Source organism: Glycine max, chromosome 10 (assembly GCF_000004515.6).
Source record: "Glycine max cultivar Williams 82 chromosome 10, Glycine_max_v4.0, whole genome shotgun sequence".
Classification (NCBI taxonomy): domain Eukaryota; kingdom Viridiplantae; phylum Streptophyta; class Magnoliopsida; order Fabales; family Fabaceae; genus Glycine; species Glycine max.
This window is the reverse complement of record NC_038246.2, coordinates 32,651,405-32,674,189: the sequence shown is the minus strand read 5'-3', so window position 1 is coordinate 32,674,189 and position 22,785 is coordinate 32,651,405. Positions and strand designations below refer to the sequence as shown.

The 22,785-nt window shown below is 31.7% G+C and overlaps 1 protein-coding gene across 1 annotated transcript; it reads left to right on the top strand.

Annotated features, from left to right (window-relative positions):
* The first annotated feature begins 17,674 nt into the window (after positions 1 to 17,674).
* Positions 17,675 to 22,785, top strand: LOC100170734 (peroxisomal 3-ketoacyl-CoA thiolase). The gene is made up of 14 exons (NM_001251546.1): positions 17,675 to 17,764; positions 18,281 to 18,357; positions 18,502 to 18,586; positions 18,749 to 18,875; positions 18,965 to 19,063; positions 19,149 to 19,216; positions 19,338 to 19,445; positions 20,070 to 20,147; positions 20,227 to 20,359; positions 20,446 to 20,542; positions 21,381 to 21,504; positions 21,596 to 21,704; positions 22,500 to 22,583; positions 22,673 to 22,785. The coding sequence occupies exons 1-14, from the start codon at positions 17,675 to 17,677 to the stop codon at positions 22,783 to 22,785; spliced, it is 1,392 nt and encodes a 463-aa protein (NP_001238475.1).

Below are 22,785 nucleotides of genomic sequence, written 5' to 3'. Positions count from 1 at the left end.
AAGCTTAGCCTGTAGTGTTCAAACAGATAATTCATATTCAACCCACAAATAAAGTATAAAGTCTAAATGAATATATGTTGGTTCCATATTAAGTGCATTAGTGTAAAATAATGGATGCAATGCTACATCTAAGGTTTGACTCAATTAACATGACCATGCTTTAGTTAGAATGAGAAGCTTTTCCTGTCTTCGTATACTATGAGTTGGAATAATTGGTAAAGTTGTACAGGTACAAAGTTTCAAACACCGAACCATGAGTAATGCATGAATTAAATAATTAATCCAACTGGAAATTTAGTTTAATACAAAATTTAGGACACATACCTAAATTGGGGCTAAGCTTCAGTTAAGGAATCACTTATGCACTTTGACGATGTTAAAGCAACACAATGATGGAGTGGCACTGGAGATGGCAGGCCACCCTGCGATTGACAGAGGGCACGATCTCAGTGAGGGCATGAAGGCATTGTCAGGTTAGTGAAGGATTCAGAGATCGCGAGTGAATGAAGGACTGAGTCACTTAGGTGCAAAAATCAATAAGCAAACAAAGACAATTTTTGGGTTTAAACCGTCTTTGTACAAAAGCTGAAATTTACAAGTTTGTCATCGCATCTATATTTACCTATTATTCAAAGATGGTTATATGGAAACGTCGTCGTTGTCTTCCATTTTATTACAAAAATGCCACCTCCGCAAACCGTCTTAGAATGTGTGACGTAAAAAATAGATTTTTTAGTAGTGGCATATGGTGGTTGGTGTTTGTTAAAACTTTAAACCATAAATTGAATACTTGAGAATATATACTTTTTTTGGTTATTAAGTGGAACCAGTTTTGAAAATTTTCATTGATTACTATATATGATAGTTAAGTAGGGAACAATATATAGAATTTGATTCAGTTTGCATCTTGTAAATAATGCAACTTTATTGGAATGTTCTTTTACTAAAACTTTTAAACTATGTTGACTGCAGTATCATGTTCTTAGATATGTATTGCTTCCATGTTTCATTGAATTCAATGTTGATTCCATTTACAAGAAGAACTAAGAACATGTTGTCATCATCAAATGTGTATGAAGTTCTTATATAAAATTTGTTGTTGGCATGCTCATTTTCACAACTAAAATAGGTTGTATTGACAACATACTCATATTGATTTATTTAACTTATTACTCATTAATTTGGATTAGTTCATCTCACTTTGTATGCATTTGCATTCTAAGTTATTTACAAACTTATGAATTCATTATGCATCTAATATTTCTAGTCATTACTCATTAGTAATATGATATGAATATTATATGAATGCATCTAATAGAAGTTTACTCTGATTGCAATGTTATTTTTGTTGCTAGTTTTTTATTAATGTTATCTGGCACATTTCTTCTTAGTGATAGTTATATATGCTATATAAATTCATGACTCACTTTAACAAATACCAACCTAAACAAAATATGAAGTTTCTTATTGAGTTTTTTGTTACAAAAAACTTGTTAGAATTTTCTATTCCAATAATTAATGTGGCATAGTATTATAAGACAATTATATTAGTTATTATTATTAGTGGGTTTTATTTTATGTGATCAAATTAAGTGAGCCCGTTAGACAATTAAATCAGATAATATGGACTTAAATGAGCATATATCAGTGTTGGCCCATTAGGGGATAATGAGAACCCTATTAGGTTAATACGCTATAAGAAGGCTATGGTCCCCAATATACCGAGCTGTCACACATAGTTTCTTTTCTCCTCATCTGACGAGTTATGAAGGTCCTATTAAGGAATAAAGAGGTTCTGGTTGAGGATAAACCATGAAGTCACTAGTTACCTATAGATTTTGATTCTGATGTGTTTATTTGATCAATCATGATGGATGCTTGTTTGATCAATCATGATGGATCCAGGTATTCCTAAAACTCTTCTTGATAATCTAACGTAATGTGTTTTTGGTGGTTATTGGTATTTTATAAGGATCCCCTAAAATTCCAACAAGTAGTATCAGAGCCACCATTACTGTTAGATTATTGGGATTTAAAGTTATTTGATTCGAATTATACATGGATTGCTTTGGTTATATGAACCTAATTTTTTTTTAAACAACACATATTAATTGTCAGTAAATTCAAATATTGCCGTATTGGATATTTGATTTAAATTCGAGTGTATTTTATTTTTTTGCATTGTTATTTAGTTTTGTGAACAGCTTTTCTTCATGGCTACTCTTCATAATACATATAAGGAGGTTTCTTGCGCATGCATTTTTTGTTTTTGTTTTTATTTTTATTGGTTAAAAAAAGGGAAAAGTTATATAAGGGAGTACATAATGCAAATGTCTAACTTGTCATCAAAATTGAAAGCACTTAAGCTAGAGCTTGGGGAAGACCTGCTCGTGCATTTAGTTTTGATCTCACTTCTTGCACACTTTGGGTCATTCAAAGTGAGCTATAAAACTCAGAAGAACAAATGGTCCATTAATGAGCTTATATCTCATTGTGTGCAAGAGGAAGAGAGGCAGAAGAAAGACAGATCTGAAAATACTCATTTAAGCTTGACATCTCAGAATAAGAAAAAAAAATAAGAAAAAGAAAACTAAGGGTGCTCTCAGCAAAAGAAACAAAAGAAAGATGAAGAATTTACTTGTTACTTCTACAAGAAGTCTGGACACATGAAGAAAGAGTGTCCAAGGTATGTTGCATGGCATATAAAGAAAGGTACATCCCTTACTCTTGTTTGTTTTTAAGTTAAGTTAGTGGTATCATTCCCATTTATTTTCATATCTAGTGATTTTTTTTAATTAAATTGATTGACACGATATATTGTCAAAGTAATCCCTATTGTAAAAATTGATTTGATTAAAATTTCATAGATTTTTGCATAAAATTATTTATGTGAATTGTGTTCGGCCTAAAGGAAGACACAATTTGGCCAAATAATATTTTGTACATGATAAATGTGTGACAATTATAAAAGTGTTTTCATGTGAATAATAGTCAGGCCGAAGAAAGGCTATTATTTGACAAAATTTATTGTCAATAGTTGATCATTGCGTTGAGAGTACCAATTGCAAATTAATTTCTCTAGGAATTAATTTTGTGCTAGGTATCTTATGATGGGTCTGTTCTATAAAATATTTGCATATTTTGTTATATATATTTTTATATAACTAAATTATATGTGAAAGTTGTGTGATTTTAAGACCTCCCATTTATTATATTAAATTGTCTTGTATTTTTGGGTTAAATTGATTGAAACAACATGTTGCCAAAGTAGCATCTGTTGCATAAGTTGATTTAATTGAATTTACATGGATATTGCATGGAATTATTCATGTGAATTGTGCTCGGCCCAAAAGAAGACACAATTTGGCAGAATAATTACATGCTTGCGATAGTAAACATGTGGTGATTATAAATAGTGTGATTTTCCATATGAATAATGAAATGTTCAGAGACAATCATTATTTGACCAGAGTAATCATCATATAAGTTTTTCATGTGAGCAATGGAGTGTCCAAAGACAACCTTTGTTTGATAGATTTATCACCAATGTTTGATCAATGCGTTGAGAGTATCACTTGTAGTTAGTTTTTTTTAATCCAAAGATTGAGCATTAATGGTGCGCTAGATATCTTGTTTGGGTTTTGAAATTTACCATAAAGATTATTTGTGCATTGTATGTTTATTGTTTTCTTCTTTAATTGTTGTTGTTGTTACCACTACATTTTAAATTACTCATATTATTTGAATTCCAAAACTCCATGTATAAAATTTAGAGTTTGAATCGAGTCACTTGAGAGTTGAGGATATTCTATAATTTTTTATTTTTTATTTTTAGAAAATAAACATGAAAACAAGATAAAAAAATTTCTTGTTGCTTTTGTAGGATGAGACATAAAAAAAAGGTCTCAATTACACTATTTAGTGTGTGAAGAATGGTAAACTTCTCATTTTTGTTTGTTTTAAAGTTAATTTATTTTTGTACCAAAAGACATTAATGGGTGGATTTTGGTTCTACTACTCACAAAAGCATGTCTATACGATGCTACCTATGGAGTCATCCGCCAAGTGATAATGAATGATTCTTTTATTGGGCGATGACATAAAGTTGCAGTTAAAGCTATGGGAACTTTTATGTTGCTTTAAAAGACTCAATTTCATTTGAATTTGGTTGAGACATATATTGAGCTATTTATTAAACCGAATTTTATTTCTAATTTGGACAAATTCAGTTATTCTTGTTCAATTAGAAATAATAAAGTTAGTATCTCATGTGATTCAAATGTTGCAAGTTAGCTTTTTTTATGGATATTTAAGTGTTCCTATTGCAAACAATTTTCGGTGGTACAAAACTTAAAATTAAATGAGAATTTCATCACTTTATAACATAAGCACTTAAGTAATATCTCTTAATAGAAAATTTGAATGTTTGTGTTATAGGAAATTATGGATCATTTATATTGGTTGGACCTTATAGTCTACATTGAGTATATAAAGGGAAAATAAATAAACAAAAAAGAATTCAGGTGTTGAAAGAACTAAGGATGTTTTAGAACTAATACATACATATATTTGTGTTCTATTCCTTATGGATTCATGGAATGGAAATAAAAATATATTTTATTATGTTCATAGATGATTACTCTTTATTTAAATTATGAGAAGTTTTGGCCTCTGGACATTTAGTCTTTCAAAGCTGAAGTTGAACTTCAACTAAGAAAGAAAATTAAGGTTGTCAAATATGACTGTGGAGAATATTATGGTAGATATGACATAAGGTGCAACGTTTGGAGTCCTCTATGTGTTTTCTTCAATAATTATGAAATTGTTTTACAAAATATAATGTTAGACAAACCTAGCATGAACAAAGTTGCAGAATGATGAAACTAGACTTGTATAGATATGGTAAGAAGTTTAATTCTTCTCTACCAAAGTCACTTTGGGAAAGACATTAAAGAATGAAATTTATATCTTTTTAGGGTACCAATTAAAGTAGTCATTAAGAACCCCTATTAGGTGTGAGCCAGGAAGATTCCAACATTAGGCATTTGCACATTTGGGGATGTCCAGTTGAAGCAATGTCTTATAGGCTGCATGAAGGTAAGCTAGACTTAAAGATAATTAGTTGCAATTTTTTTTGTTACATTTAAAGCTCTCGCATGTGTAAGTTTTACAATCCCACTTTAAGATCATGTTTGAGACGTGCAAAATTCCTTGAGGAAATTGAGTTTGGAAGGAAGGAAACATAAGGAGTGTTGTCTTTAAAGAATAACATGTTGTTGACAATAGAAAAGTCTTTGTACTTACCATTGTTCAAGAAATGGATATGGTAATTAAATAATAATGTTACTCCTAACATTATTAAAAGACAAGACAACACTAAAATTTTCTCTCAAGCACCATCTAAAGTTCAAACTCAATAACCTCAAGAAGTGTCATTAGAAAGATCCACTAGAGAAAAGAAAAATATAATTTGAATGATTATGTTATATTTCTTTAAAAACTTGAACATGACATTTGGGATATCGTCAAAATGCCTGAAAGTGGGAATCCCATAAGTTGTAGATAAATATCTATAGTCAAAAGGGATTCAATGGGTAATATTGAGATATATAAAGTTTGTCTTGTTACCAAAAGTTTTATGAGAAGAAAGACATTGATCACAAAGAAAAATTCTCTTTAATTTCTTAGAAAGACTTTCTTAGGAATATAATGACGGTGTAGATCATTTTGATATTTTTTTTTTGCATAGATGGATGTAAAGATTACGTTTCTAAATAGAAACATTGATGAAACACTTTATACGGTGCAACCAGAAAACTGATCTAAAGTCTATGGTATGCAAACTAAAGCAATTTATTTATGCTTTTAAGTAAGTCTCTCTTCTATTGTGTGTGCTAAAAGTTCATTGGGAGCAAATTTATTATTTTGGTATTATACGTTGATGACATCCTACTAGCATCATACGGTTTATTGTTGCAAAACAATTATATTATAATTTATCATGTATTCTTAAGTTTATTTTTATTTTCCTGAAATAATTTTTTAGTTGAAGTCCTAAGGTGATATATGAGTAATCTTGGTATTGAACACTAGAAAGTAGTAAAGCGCATTATGCGTTAATTGAAGAGAACAAGAAACTACATGTTTTCATATCGAAAGTCTAGAAGTTTAGAGATCATTGGATATTCTGACTTCAATTTTTTTGGAATGTCTTAATAGCAATCACTTCAGATAAGGATCCACATTTAACCATGTTGGTGGAGTTAATATTTTGCTATGAGACATCATACTAGAATTTATGATTGCTAAATTATTGAAACTGACTTGCCTATTGTCGCCAACATTAAGTAGCCATCGGGTGTTTATTGGGACAATATCTTAGCAGTCTTATTAAGGATTCAACCAAGTCAAAGTTTATTGATATAAAGTATTTGGTTGTTAAATAAAGAATTTAGAAAATACAGATTTGTATAGAACATATAGGAACTCGTTCCATGCTAGCTAATCCACTTACTAAAGGTCTGACACTTAAAGTTTTTCCATGAGCGCATTGCTATGGGTGTAATTCCTTATAATACCTTAGTTTAGTGGGAGTCTTGATTATATTATATATCTTATGGTTTACAAACATTTTGTTGTTTGGATTTTCTGCAGAAATAAAGTTGAAGTTTATCATTTCATTATCAACTTATTTTGTTTGCAATATTTATGTTATGTTTGGATAGATCTCTATAAAGAATAAAATTTGGACTAGTTGGAAATAGACATGACTGAAATCACATTGCATGTAATTTCCATGTTACTTATCCATATTGACCTATGTTATTAAGTGCATTGATGTGTTTTTCATTGGGGTCTAGTTGCATTTTTTATAGTGACAAAAGTCACAGTGATTTCATTATTGATACATGAGATGGACCAGGTTATTAAGGTGGAAGTCTAAAGGCAAATAGTGTACGGATGCACGCTTAAGGATTTTGATATAATCGCTACAATATGTAGCCCAAGTGAGAGATTGTTGGAATTTTCTATTCCAATATTAGCTATTTATCATTAGTGAGTTTTACTTTATGTGATCAAATTAAGTGAGCTAGTTAGACAACTAAATCAGATGATATGGACTTAAATGAGCAGATGTCAGTGTTGGCTCATTAGTAGATAGTGGGAACCCTATTAGGTTAATACACTATAAGAAGGCTATGATCTCTAATATATTGACCTGTCACATATAGTTTTTATTCTTCCCATCTAAAGAGTTACAAATGTCTTATTAGGGAATAAAGAGGTTCCGGTTGAGGAAGAACTATGAAGCCACCGGTTACCTACAGATTCAGATTTCGTTGCGTTTGTTTGATTAATCATTATGGATCCAAGTAATCCAATGTAATGTGTTTCTGGTGATTATTGATATTTTATAAAAATTCTCTAAAATTCCAACAAACCTGACATTTTCTATTTGTTGCAGTAGTAGCATAACTTCAGAGACTCAATTTTGATAAAATTCATACGTAAGCAATTCAAAATACTAAAACAAGATAGCTATTTATAAAAAATATTATAATAAAGGTATACAAATAGTTCTCAATCAAATAGAGTAAACTTGTTAAAAAAAAACATGATCAACAGCCAATGCAACTGAAAGTGTATATGCATCGAGTTTTGTTTCTTTATCATAATTATGTTTTGTATTATTTTTTATTGATAAATGTTAGTTTATTAGTTTTATTAGAAATAATTTTTATCTGCATTAATATGCTTTTTATTAAAAAAAATTAATTAGAAGACTTTGAACTATAACTGACTTTCTGGTTAATATGTTTACATGCATATATGAGATTTGTAACAATTAATCATTTAGATTAGATGGAACCAATTGTTTAGAGAAATTGTACATGATTTTAAGATCCAAAAAGAGATATGTTGTCATGGTTTACCTATGTTAGATGTAATATCGTATTGATTTAGGCTTCTTTTGTGAAACATAGCAGGTAAATGTTGTGAATTTAGATTTCTTGATGTTTTTACTTCTGCTAATTTAGTTGTTTCTCTTTTTCCTTATGTTGTAGTCCAATGACTAACAATCCTTTTCCTCACATTGCACTTCAATAACTTTCTAACTTTAGTTTATATTATCTTGCAAGAAATTAAATTGAATGCAGCCAAGAATTTTGAAATATATTGATTTAGCATAAACATTTTAATTGTATTTAGACATTTAATATTTTTTTGGCTATATATATATATATATATATATATATATATATATATATATTCATCTCATAGATTATACATTTTTGCTATGCACAAAACTTCAAGTGCATATTGATCACGATTTACCTGAACGACATTGATGATGAAGCAATTTTATTGGAATATTTTTTTGAGACAATAGAATATTTCGGAGTGAATAGGCAATTTAGTCCCTGAGATTGTAACCAGTTTGCATATTAGTCCCTGACTTAAATTTTAATTCATAATAGTTCCTAACTTTACCTCCGTTATGCAAATAAGTCCCTACTGTTAAAATCTAATTTCCTCCGTTAGTCAAATGTCTATTTGGCAAACCTCAGTCCACTTAAGCATCCCAATGTGGCAAGTTTGAGTCCAAGTCAGCAATCCTATGTGGCAAGGCAAGGACTGAATTGAAAAATTAGGTTAAAAAGAAATCAAAAATGAAGTAAACCCATTTTCCCTTTCACTGTCTTACTGTTTGTAGGGTTTTTTAACTGTTTGCGGTTTGCTCTTCCCTCCCCTGCGTTCTCGTGATTGTGAGGGTTCGCGCTTTTTGTCAGGTTGGTGGTTATTTTGCGTTCAATATGTTTGCATTGTTTTGGTGGTTTGATTTGGGGTTTTATATGTCCAAGGGGTTTCATTTACATTGTCTTCGTAGGGAGGTTTATGATCCTTTATTATTTTCGTTTATGATGCTCTATTTTTATAGACGACATTGCATGTTGTTGTGTGATGTGCCTATGTTAGAGTTTGAGGTAGGTTTTTTATTTCCTAATATATGACAATGTTTGTGGTTTCTGATTGTGTAGAATGAATGACAATATAACTTTAGTATTGCACCATGGAGGAAGATTCACTCCACGTGCCAGTGTTGGAAATGTTGAATATATAGGCGGAGAATTTGACGCTTGGAAGGATATATCTGCAGATTGCCTGAATGCATTTATCTTATATGATCTGGTGAAAGCTTGTAAGAAGTATAACAATATAGGAGAATGTTTTTGGTTGATTGATAAAGACTTAGATTTTAATCATGGGTTAAGGAGTTGTACAACTGATGGAGATATATTACACTTAGTTATGGATGCTTTTGAAAATGAGAATGAGATAAATGTTTATTTTCATCATGAAGTAGATCCAATTTTAGAAGAAGTTCCATAGATGTTGTACTTGGAATGTGATCCAATTCCAAAAGCTGTTGAGAATGAGGATGATTTAGATGATGTACCTATTGCTGGCCATGAGGAAGGTAAGTTTTAATTCATATGTACTTGGTCCGACATGGTTACCATGATTAATGAATATGATTAATTTTTACTTGATCACCATTGATGCAGATGTTGTGCTGGTGAGCATGTTGGTGCTGGAGAGCAGAGAGATGCTGGTGAGCAGAGGGATGCTGGTGAGCAGAGGGATGCTGATGCTGGTGAGCAGAGAGATGGTGGTGAGCATAGGGATACTGATGCTGGTGAGCAAAGAGATGGTAGTGAGCAGAGGGATGCTGATGCTGGTGAGCAGAGAGATGCTGGTGGTGAAAAGAGATGTTGCTGATAGTGAGGAGGAAAAGGAAGTTGACAGTGATGAGTGGTTTATAAATTTCTCTTGTATGATGAATGAAGTTGAAGCTGAAGTTGAGACAGATGGTTATCATTCAGAGGAGCTTAATATCCCCATTAGTAGTGATGATGAAGATGAGGATGTTGAAGTTTATCCTCAATATAGTCAAAGTAGTGGAGTTGGTGAACAGAAGTTGGAATTAGGGATGGAGTTTGGTACTCTAGATGAATTTAAATCTGCCTTGAGGGAGTATAGCATATTGATGGGCAAGGAGTTCAAGTGGAAGAAAGAATGATAAACAGAGGGCTGGAGCAAAATGCAAGAAGGCATTTTGTGATTGGGAAATCTACTGTGCAAAGAATGAAGTTAGAAACTCTTTTCAGATAAAGACATTTAAGCATAACCATAATTGTTGCAGAGAAGTGAGCAACAAACAAGCAAATAGACAGTGGGTGGTCAGTAAACTTGAGGGCAAACTCAGAATGCAACCAACCCTTAAATGTGTTGAAGCTTTGGAATATTTCAAACAAGAGTTTGGAGTGCACATTGAAGTTACAAAGATGTGGAGAGCCATGAAAGAAACAAAGCAACTAGTGGAAGGGAATGAGAGGAAACAATATGCCAAAGTATTTGATTATGCACATGAATTATTGAGGAGCAATCCTGGATCAACAGTTAAGATCAACACAGTGCCAAGTCCAGAAGGTCCACCACAATTTCAGAGGCTATATATTTGTCTTGCTGGCTGTAAGAAGGGGTTTGTCGCTGGATGTAGACCATTCATAGGTCTAGATGGATGTTTCCTAAAGAGTGCATTTGGAGGAAACTTGCTCTCTGCTGTTGGGCTTGATGGCAATAACCACATCTTTGTTATTGCTTATGCTGTTGTGGACATTAAGAACAAAGACAATTGGAAATGGTTTTTAACTTTGTTGCATGAAGATCTTGGGGATTACATATAGAATGGGTGGAATTTCATGTCAGACATGCAAAAGGTATGACATGGTGTGATTTGCAATTGTTATCATAAGTTAGGTATTTAATTGAAGTTAATGACATAAGTTAGGGACTAGTCCAGAAGTATTTACTACTTTGCTACAATTTTTCAGGGACTTATTCCAGCTTTACAGGAAGTTATGCCTGGTGCACCTCATAGATTCTGTGTCTTGCATCTTTGGAAAAAATTTACAAAGCAATGGAAAAGCAAAGAACTTAAAGGAATTGTGTGGCAATGTGAAAAATCCACTACTGTTGCTGAGTTTGAAGGCCATATGGCCCATTTGAAGATAATCAACTGCCAGGCTTGGGAGTATTTGAATAAATGGCCCAAACAAGCATGGACAAAAGCCCACTTCAGTACAGTACCCAAGGTGGACAATATATGCAACTAACACTTGTGAGGTATTCAATTCCAGAATTCTGCAGTATAGATGCAAGCCTATTATCACAGTGCTTGAAGAAATTAGAAGTTATATCATAAGAACCATGGCTGCCCGCAAGATTAAACTTTTTGGAAAGCCTGGACCATTATGTCCAGTGCAGTATAAAAGACTAGAAAAAGAATTTCATTTTGCTAATCAATGGACTCTCATTTGGTGTGGTGATAACATGGGCCTGAGATATGAGGTCCACATGTGGGGGAATAAGGTTGAGGTCAATTTAGCTGAATGGACATGCACTTGTGGAGTATGGCAACTAATAGGTTGTGTTCTTTATAGTTTTTTTTCATTCCTAACCTACATGTGTGCTGATTTTACAACTTTGATGTAGGGATGCCATGCCGACATGCCATTGCAACAATAACTCACAAAGGAAGGAAGCCTGAGGACATGTGTCATGAGTGGTTGTCAATAGAAGCTTATAATAAGACATACCAGCATTTTATTGAACCAGTCCAAGGACCACAATATTGGGCCCAAACACAGTATACACACCCTGTTCCACCACATAAAAGGGTCCAAAGAGGAAGGCCAAAGAAAAATAGAAGGAGATCTGTAGATGAGGACAATGTCACAGGACATAAGCTAAAGAGGAAATTGGCTGAGTTTACATGTGGAAGGTGTGGCCAAACCAATCATAACATTAGAAGCTGTAAAAATAGTGGAGTTCCTGTTAGGCCAAAGAAATATGTTGCACCATCAACTTCAAATGAGGATGACCACCTATTATCTCAAGATGAACAAGCTTTGAATGAGGCTGAAAAAGCTGATGCTCATGTTCAACAAGATCCAGTGGAGATTAATTTATCTCAGCCTCATTTGTCACAAGATAGTGACATGGAGTTGATGGTAAATATTTGTCACAACAAAGTAGTTTTATCTCAACCTAATTTGTTGCAGCACTCCATTTTTATATATTACAATTATTCATGTTTGGCATTTGCATGTAGGTCCCTCCAACTATTGTTCCACCAATAGCAAGGAATAAGTTAACCATAACAAGAGCCAAACAAAGGAAGGTTGCTGATAAAGATGATGCAGTATAAAGAAAACTGAAGACCCATTTTTTGTTGCATTTTGAAAGTTGCTGAGTTTGAAGGTTGCTGATGAAGAAAACCGAAGAAGCATTTTTTGTTACATTTTGATATTAGGATATGTAGTTGTATATTTTGAAAGCTTCACTGGCATGTGAAATGATGTAAACATTATGGCCTATTGAACAATTGCTTTTAACTACCATGCTTTGGGATGTCAAACATTATGTGAGATTGATTTAATGTCATGTTTCTTCTCTTTCTTTTATAAATTATACACTGTGTTGGATTTGGAGTTGGAGTAGGACCACCTAGTTTAGTGCTACTTCAATAACTTCAAAAAGTTATACAACAACAAATTATATTTAATAAACTGCAAATTTCAGCAACAAATTATATTTAATTGAAATGGGTAATTGACAGTAGCAACAAATTACTTCCTACTACAAATTCTTCAGCAAAACAACAATTACAATATCAGCCACTACCATATCAGCCACTTCCTACTACAAAAGCTGCTATTACAAAAGCTGTTATTACAAAAGCAAAACAACAATTACAATATCAGCCACTTCCTACTACAAAAGCTGCTATTACACATTTTACCTAAAATACATTCCCCCTAAAACTAACATTACAATTAAAAATGAAAAACCTAGCAACACAATGTTTGTTAAATTTCTCATTTTCTTCTGCAAAGTTTCAATTTGTAGCCTCAAATCAGCCACTACCATTGTTTCGCTTGAGACAGAAGACGAATTAGAAAGTTGGTTTTCTTCTTCAACCCATTGAAAAAATTGACAGTTATCTGGGTCTGTTTGGGGTAATGCACAAGTATAGAATAACCTTCCTGGGTTCCTCCTTGTTCTTGCAGTTCGAATAGCTGCACGTCTTCCATGGTGGCATTGCCGAATGAAACTACCAGAAAATGCACAACAACTGCCACTTGCAGACATGGAGAAATCAAGTGAACAAGCAGCAGCGACTGAGCCTCAGAGTAGAAGAAGAAGAAGCGACTCAGCGTGGGAAACCAGCAGCTTCGTAAAGCCTAATTTATTTGGGGAAGAAGAAGAAGTAACCTTGCGTGAGAGAGAATTTATACATGCAGACCTCAGTGCCACGTTGGACAGTCTACATGGCACTGAATTGCCACCTATACACCTCACTAACGCGGTCACCTGAGAATTTAACGATAGAGACTATTTTGCAAAACTTATGTAAAGTTAGGAACTATTATGAATTAAAATTTAAGTCAGGGACTAATATGCAATCTGGTTACAATCTCAGGGACTAAATTGTCTATTCACTCGAATATTTCGTTTAATTAATACAGTAATTATAATTCTTACAAATTAAGCTTGATTAGTACATACACATTTTTTTAGGGGGTACATACACATTGTTGATTAGTCTAATTTTTAACCGAATTCTGTTGTGTTAAGAGACGATTATTGTTCCGTAAAAAAAACAATGATTGCTGCATTTATCTAAAAAAACAAGGATGAATGTTGTATTTTACTTGCGCGAAAAATTCTGACTAATTTTATAGTAGTCTATTGTATTTTCAACTTTTAACTCAAATATATAAATAATATTTAAAAAAGAAATAGTTTATGTTAAAAATCTTTAGGGGTATTCATGGTTTGGTTTCGGTTTCCATAAAAAAAAATTTAACTTCAACCTAATCCAATTTATTTATGAACGGTTTGATTCGATTCGGACTAACGGATTACCCATTTAAATTTAATTTTTTTTAAATTACTATTTTATATCATGATTCATCCAAATATTTAATATAATTAACACAATATTATCAAATGTCTGAAAATAGTAAAATTGATTGATTTAATACCATCAACATAATATTTTAAAATAAACTAATACAAATTAAAATAAAATATTATTCAATGAGATTTTACTATAATAGTCTAAATAACAATTATTTCTTACAAACTAATTTTTTGCAATAAGTTTTACTACAACTAAGTTTGCTTAAACAAATAAACAAAATATGATTCATTAATATTATAAACATGACAAAAAAAATATGAAAAAAAGTGAAATAAATAACATTGCACCTCGAAGTAATACATTAAGAAGTTCTAGTCTCAACACTTACAGGTTCAACACTTGAATTCAATATTAGTCGTATTTAAAATCAAATCAAACAACTCTAAAAATTTTGATTGATTTGATTCGGTTTTGATCGAATCTATAAATCTAAACTTATGATTCAACCCGTACATGAATAATTTTATACGGTTCGATTTTGACTCAAATACATGAATAATCCAACTCATACTCTTCACAATAGTTTGGGTCAATTTATATTTACGAATTATCCATATTCATAGCCCTAAAAATCTCTAATTTAAAATAAATTTATTTAGAAAAGGGAAGCATCGTTAGGTTTACTTAGCCGCAAGCCATGAATATCAGAAATTTTCACACTTAGTGCCGTGCCTTTGTTGTGGTTTTTTTTATAAACATTTTTAATTGAGAATATGTTTTCTCAGTAATGATTTTTTTTTTTACAAATTTATGTCACATAATTATTACTTTCACGGTTTCACCGACTCATTGTTCTCTTTTAATCATTAATCTATATTTGATGCGATTTTAATCAGCTTAAATTTAAATCTTATATTAATGACATTAAATATTTAAGTGATTCTACATATTACATAATTTGAAAAAAAAATCACATTAGGACAGTACGTAAACGAAGAAATAATCGCTGACTATATATACCTACCAAAAATATCGCTATTCGCTAGAGTGTATCCACATACATACGTGTCCGTTACGTAGCAATCTTGCTTAATCAAAATGGCACGCTTTCCAACAGTCCCTAATTGGATAATTTACAAGCGCCCTTCTTGACTGTGAATACACAGCCTATATTTTGAATTCCTTTTATGCAAAATATTTTTTCTTCCAAAATAACGAGTTATGATATACTACCATACCATAATGAGTTATGGCAGTTATATTGTCATTAGGCTATATGCTAATGGTTCGAAACTCAACTAGTCAAATGCCACTTAATTTACTTCAAACTAATTGATTCAACCTTATAAACTAGATAATTCGAAAGTTTTGATTAGTTTTGTCTAGTTTGAAGTAGTATGGTTAATACTTCCTCCCTCAAAATAATTTTCATCTTAAATTATTTTAGACAGATTAAAAAAATAATAAATAAATAAATAATTTTATAAAATTAACATTACATCATCATTAATTTATTCTTATATTTTATAATTCATTAATATATAAGAAATATAATAAAAAATATTAATATTACATTAAAAAGATAAAATAATAATTATTTTAGAATAAATATTTTCTTCTTACGCAATGATGAGATCAGGAAAAATTACTAATTACTCCATAAAATTAACTCATAAGCTCATAATTGGTAAGTGGTATATGATTTATGATTAAAAAATATTTTTTAACTTAGATGTCTTTATACTCGTAAAAAAAAACTATTGATAATAATAACTAAATCAATGGTGAATACTAATTTAAATTTATAGAATTAATTATTAAATAAAAACAACTTTTTAGCTTACACGTCTTTACACGCCAAGAATATGCAGAAAAAATAAATACTCACTAAACATGAAATGACAACCTTCAGATCTGGATTTTGATTAATTATTATAATTTAAATAAAATTATAATGATGGATATACTATTATAATACTTATTATATTAAATTAATAGAATATTTATTTTAAATAATTTTTATTATGATCGATAAATTATGATTGTCAATCAATATTCTAATTACTATTATGTTTGTTTTAAATTATATTTGTCAAAATATTTTTTAAAGTAATTATTATAATATTATGGTTGTAGGAATAAAATAAGGATAAAAAATTATCCTAAAATTATATTTTACCTTTAAATGAAATAAAATCTAGAGTCTAACAAATTAACTCAATAGAAATATATTATTATTTAGATCCAACAAAAATTAGTGACATTTACATTCAATAAGAAATTATTGACATTTTCTTTCAAAAAAATTATTGACATTTTCGTCCAATAAAAAATAGCTGATATTTAAGTTCAATAATGATAACTTAATGACATTTTTATTCAATTTATCCGACATGACCAAGTTAACAATCAATTTTGTGACAAATGTATATCTATGTATCTTAGGTTATTTTATTAATAATAGTAGACGAAAATTAATGGTTAGATAAATTTGTCGCATTTTTTACACTTTTCATAACTAAATTTAAAATTTTAATGTTTAGGAACAAATTTATCCATAAATTACACATTTAAAAATAAAAATGATTATTTACCCTAAATAACTAATAAAACGTGATATAAACAAGCAAAAACGGTGCAACCACGCGCTGGAAGCCACGAGTGGAAACAACACCCATCTTTGAGGACGCCAAGCCAACAACGCCATCGTTCTCGTCATTGGTCTCTCTCTCGAACATACCATATTATCTTCTACCCAATTTTTTGGTTTCATTACCATTACTTCCTCTCTCTTAAAATGATAGTCATCCTAAAAATAATAATAAACAGATAAAAAATAATAATTTTATAAAATTAATTTTATTATAATTTATATATCTATGAATTTTATTGTTCACTATTAATATTATAATAAATATAAGTAAAAAAATATAATTAATATTATATTAAAAATTAAAATAAAATTATTTTGACATAATTGTGTTTTACACAACATTTATAATGAAATAGAAAAAATATATTATTATTATGATTATTTGAAAATCTTAATATTAATATGAAAAAATAATAATATGGGATAATATATATATAATCACAAGTTTGCATGTTTGATACAAATAGTTATCACCTTAAAATTATATTTATCTTTATTTCCAATTAGTTAATAGTGTATTTTATAGTCTAGATGCATAAAAAATTAATGTGCACCATATCAAAATTCTTGATCATCGAAAGCATAAATCAACTTATATGGCCAACAGAAATATTAGGAAAATATTTTTTGTCACACTCTTTGGTGTATACTCTTTTTATCGGTAAAAAATATTGAAAATAATTAATTTTTTTGAATTTCGTATCCTATTTATTAATTCTTTCTCGTAATTTTGAATATATTTTAACCAATTAAAAAATGTATTTAAAGGAATGTATTATTGATACTCCTGTTGAATACATAATCTATTTTCCAGTAATAAAAAGGTATATTTAATAGTTTGTAAGTATTTTATCTATAAATATTAATATTATAATCATAATATGGTAACAATAAATTATCTATTTTTCTTTTGCTTCCTTCGACTCAAAAGCTCAATAAATGCAAGTAACCAAGTGAACAAATCAAATCTCTCTCTCAATCTAGCCTTCTTTCTTTTTTTCAATTTCCAAATCACGAAACTCAAGAAGATGGAGAAAGCGATCAACAGACAGAAGATTTTGCTTCATCATCTCAACCCTTCATCATCCACCCACCCCAACGAATCATCCTCCCTCCATGTTCGTTTCACCTCCTTTTTCTGTTTTTAATTTTCATTATTATGACGTTTTCATCGTTACCCTTTTCGTCTAATCTCTCTTAACAGCGTGTTTGACCTTTGGGGAAACTACCCTTTTGCCAATTTTGCAAGAATAATCTCCCTTCATTGATTGTTAGATCATAATTTTGTAAAAGTTTTTGTCTTGAACGTGTATATATTCATTCAATTGGTTGTTTCACTTGTTTGGCATGTGAGAGAAGTACCCTTTTGACACATATATGAGAATTTGTTTTCTTGATTAATTATTAGCCCAGAATTTATGCTAGTTTTGATCTTGAATATGATTTTATATGTTACATGCCCGATAGGGTGTTTGAGAAAAATTACACATGTGACTCTTTTGCTACACATAGTTTCCTTGATTGATTGTTAGGCTTTAGCTTTATTTATTTATTTTCATAAATCAATGTGTATATGGAAGCGTTCATGTGCTGTCAATTGATTGTTTTTATGTTGAACATTTGATTGATCCTAGGCTTCAGCATGTGTGGCGGGGGATAGCGCTGCTTATCAAAGGACATCGACATTCGGGGACGATGTTGTGATCGTGGCGTAAGTTCTGCTCTTACTCAAATGAAATATCTCATGTTAAGCATGTGCTTTATTTAAGAATATAGTGTTCAGCTGTGAATTATGATGATTTGTGTTTGAGGGGTCTTTAATTTTTAGCCAAATTATGTATTTGCTCTTTTGAAGTGCTTATCGGACTGCTCATTGCAAAGCTAAACGAGGTGGTTTCAAAGACACTCTTCCTGATGATCTACTGGCTCCTGTTTTGAAGGTTTTAATCATTTGCTTCTGATTTTTAGTTCTTTCACATTTTCAATTTTAAACGAGTTCTGACTAATAACTGCTTTTCTTAAGCTGTGATGATCTACGTACATATACTTTGTACTGTATACTTCATTTTCTGCTCTATTAAATATTAATGTTTTCATTGTAGGCTGTAATTGAGAAAACCAATGTGAACCCAAGTGAAGTTGGGGATATTGTTGTAGGTAGTGTATTGGCTCCTGGAGCTCAAAGAGCTAGTGAATGCCGAATGGCTGCATTTTATGCTGGTTTTCCCGGTATGTCTAGAATTTAGATAGTTTGTGCTTGTAAACCTGTTATATGATTCGGGTTTGGTATTTATACATGTGATGTTATTTTCATCCAGAAACTGTGCCTGTTAGGACCGTTAATAGGCAATGTTCATCTGGGCTCCAGGCTGTCGCTGATGTAGCTGCTGCTATAAGGGCTGGGTTCTATGACATTGGTAAAGGATGCATCAAATTGCTGTTTTCTTCTTGTGATTGATATGACTTTTAGTATCTTATGTTGCCTTTAATTATTTTGTTTAGGTATTGGTGCCGGTTTGGAATCTATGACCACTAATCCAATGGGATGGGATGGATCAGTGAATCCTAAGGTATTTCTCCATCTTTTCCCCATCTCCTCTCCTTTATTATAAAGTTGTCAATTTTGGTTTTAGGAAATAAAACCTCTAAAATGGATACAAGGTTATATAATATTTTCTCTGGTGTTGATAGGTAAAAATGTTTGAACAAGCACAAAACTGCCTTCTTCCTATGGGAATTACCTCTGAAAATGTTGCACAGCGCTTTGGGGTTTCAAGGAAGGAACAAGACCAGGCTGCAGTAAGTTGGATATATGTTTTAAATTAATGCAACATTTTGTTCTATCCAAGGTTATCAAACTCGAGAGTTTACGCAGACTCGTGAGAGTTCCAGAGACTCGACTCGTAGACTCGTAAGAGTCTACTTCATATAAAAATAATAACAAAATATCTATAAATAACATACTAATTAAACATTTCATCAATATAATAAAGCAAAACAGTAAATCATAAAGTTCAGAATATTTAAATAACCAAGTCTAGTAATAATACATCACCACTAGACAATAACTTGTAGAGGTTATAGTAGTGATAGATCATTCTCATCGAGGGTTTGATGTTATTAGAGAACAAGGGTTTGATATTATCAAAGGTGAGAATTTGTATTTGAGAATAGCGTGCTAATTTTTTTAACTTGCTAACTCGTCAACTCAGTGGTATACTCGAGAGTCTACCGAGTTTACTTAGAGTTTATAGAATTTACCCAGAATCTACTAAAAAAAAATTTATTCAAAAGTCAACTTGCAGAGGACAAGTTGACTCGTAAACTCGTAAGAGTTAGCGAGTTAACTCGAGAGTTTGATAATCATGGTTCTATCTTATATGTTAACAACTCTTAACCAAACCTTCTTAATAATGTTGATAGGTTGAGTCTCACAGGCGAGCTGCTGCAGCTACTGCTGCTGGTAAATTTAAAGATGAAATTGTCCCAGTTACCACCAAGGTATTGGCCATTACAGGGTATATTGAATCTCTCTTTTGGTTCTTGGGTGCTGAATAAAGCTTCTTTTTCTTCCCAACAGATTGTGGACCCAAAAACCGGTGAGGAGAAATCTGTCACCATTTCTGTTGATGATGGAATTCGACCTGGCACAACAGTGTCTGATCTAGGAAGACTCAAACCTGTGTTCAAGAAAGACGGAAGCACCACTGCTGGTATAAGATCATAAAAACCTTGTTCATTTCCTCAAATCCTTTCTAGTTGATGTACTAAGTTTTATCATATGATGCATGTGCTTTAGGTAATTCTAGCCAGGTGACCGATGGGGCTTCAGCTGTTCTGCTGATGAAAAGAAGTGTTGCATTGCAAAAGGGGCTACCCATTCTTGGTGTATTCAGGTACTTACTTCATATGTAATATAGAGGCTTTAGTTCCTAGCAGTATTAATATGCTGATTCTAAATTGACATGCTGTGTGCTCTATGAAGAAAGGAAGGACCAATAGATTTCTCTCCTCTTTAAACAAGATGCAAGTTTAAAAAAATTGAAAAGGAAAACTATATCAGGACAAATGTTAAATCAGTGTCAACTTGTCAGAATAATGCACTTTTTCTTTGTTTTGGCCAAACAATATATGTTTATACTTCAACTAGTTTCATATGATATATCTAGTTCCTTCTTATGCTGGGTGCATTTATATGATTCTCTAGTCCTAATATGTTAGCACCAACTTTCTTGCCAGCTGTACCAGCAACTTTTGACACAAGCATTCACCATAGAGTGCTTGATTCATCAGCATAATAGTGCATAACTCAATAATTAAAATATAAGCATTGAAAAATTCCTGCTTTTGTCCTCTTTGTTATAGGACCACATCCTTGGTCTCATATTCTTGTTCTGATTATGATGGTATGTGATTACATTTTTAATTTAGAAAGATGAAAAAGAAGTTGCATGAGACTAGAATCCCTAAATGTGAAACTTAGCCTCTTTAGTTACTCTGCAATATTATTTAGGAAGACAACAATTTATGGAACAAAATCAACAAACTTGTCAAGCATGTGTCTTTCAGGAACTGGAATTTCATATTTTTTATATGTACCCCTCTCTTAATGAATTGTATTCTATCCTAAAATCATAAGTCATGTTTTCATTATACTTAAAATGTGAAATTGATTATGATAAAAATTCTGTTTTATTTTAATCTGAAGGGAATTATTTGTTGGCTGTCATGTAGGACTTTTGCAGCAGTTGGTGTTGATCCTGCCATCATGGGTGTTGGCCCTGCTGCTGCAATTCCTGTTGCTGTTAAGGCTGCAGGTCTAGAGCTTGATGATATTGATCTTTTTGAAATAAATGAGGTATTTGATCAATGTGTTTGTTATATACTTATATTTTCCTTTTTCTCTGTCTGAAATTATATACTCACTTCAATAATTTGCTTGTGTTAAGGCATTTGCCTCCCAGTTCGTGTATTGCCGTAACAAGCTAGGGCTTGATCCAGAAAAGATCAATGTTAATGGAGGTGCAATGGCAATTGGGCATCCTCTGGGTTCAACAGGTGTATACCACAACTTTCATTCTTACATTACAAATGCAACACTACCACCGCTGATTACAAAAGCATTCAGCTATTCTCGTTCATATATAAAATAAAATAATTTTGGCCTACAGAAGTTCCCCTTCTTTTAATTAGGCCTACAAAATATAATGTCAAGCACAAGATTTGGTAAGAAACTAGACTAGCTGATTGGAGTGGTTGAACAGGAAACCAGCCCACCAATACAAAAACAGCCTTGAATCAGTTGACAAAAACAACCGGACCAGATTAGGATATATTCTTTGTTGACACCAAAGTGGGAAAATAAGGACTCAAGCCTGGATCCCTTGGATGGAAAGTGATTGATGTGTTATTTCAATTAGTTTCTTTACTAGTTCGATTTCTAATTTAAGAGCATTGGTTATGCATGGGATGCCACATATACCTCCAAATAATGAGCTAATTTGTGGAGTTTATTAGAAACCAGATGAAACCTTCATTCCTATCCTAAGTGAAATTGAAAGCTTGATACTGCAAGATATATGCTATAGAATATAAGAATAATGAATAAAGTAATTAAATCATAAGAATACCTACCCCTCAAGTGAGCATTGGGTATGTACCTGGTACCTAATAAAAACAGGTTGTGTATGGCAACCATTTAGGAGTATCTATGCATCATACACCTGATCCCTTTCATGACCGGGACTTCTACCTGGAACATGATTATTATCACCTGTACTTCTCAAATACCAATGATACAGGGCAGGGCATTCTTATTGTCTTCTAAGCATGTTTTTCAATTTTTTTCGGTAGGTGCTCGATGTGTTGCAACTCTGTTGCATGAAATGAAGAAACGTGGCAGGGACTGTCGATTTGGAGTTATATCTATGTGCATAGGTAAACTCACTTTCTCATTGTATGTTTCACATGCTTGCGCACACTTATACACCATGCAAAAAATCATTCCTATTGTCAATTGTGAGCAGGTACTGGAATGGGGGCAGCTGCTGTTTTTGAGAGTGGTGATTGTGCTGATGAGCTATGCAATGCCCGGAAAGTGGATGACCTTCTTTTATCCAAGGATGCTCGCTTGAAATAG

Bases quoted from the DNA above. Each gene is read 5' to 3' on its own strand.
- LOC100170734 (NM_001251546.1), top strand. From the start codon at position 17,675: ATGGAGAAAGCGATCAACAGACAGAAGATTTTGCTTCATCATCTCAAC. The intron at 20,148-20,226 runs GTATTGGCCATT...TCTTCCCAACAG, and splicing joins TTGTCCCAGTTACCACCAAG to ATTGTGGACCCAAAAACCGG. The intron at 20,360-20,445 runs GTATAAGATCAT...CATGTGCTTTAG, and splicing joins AGACGGAAGCACCACTGCTG to GTAATTCTAGCCAGGTGACC.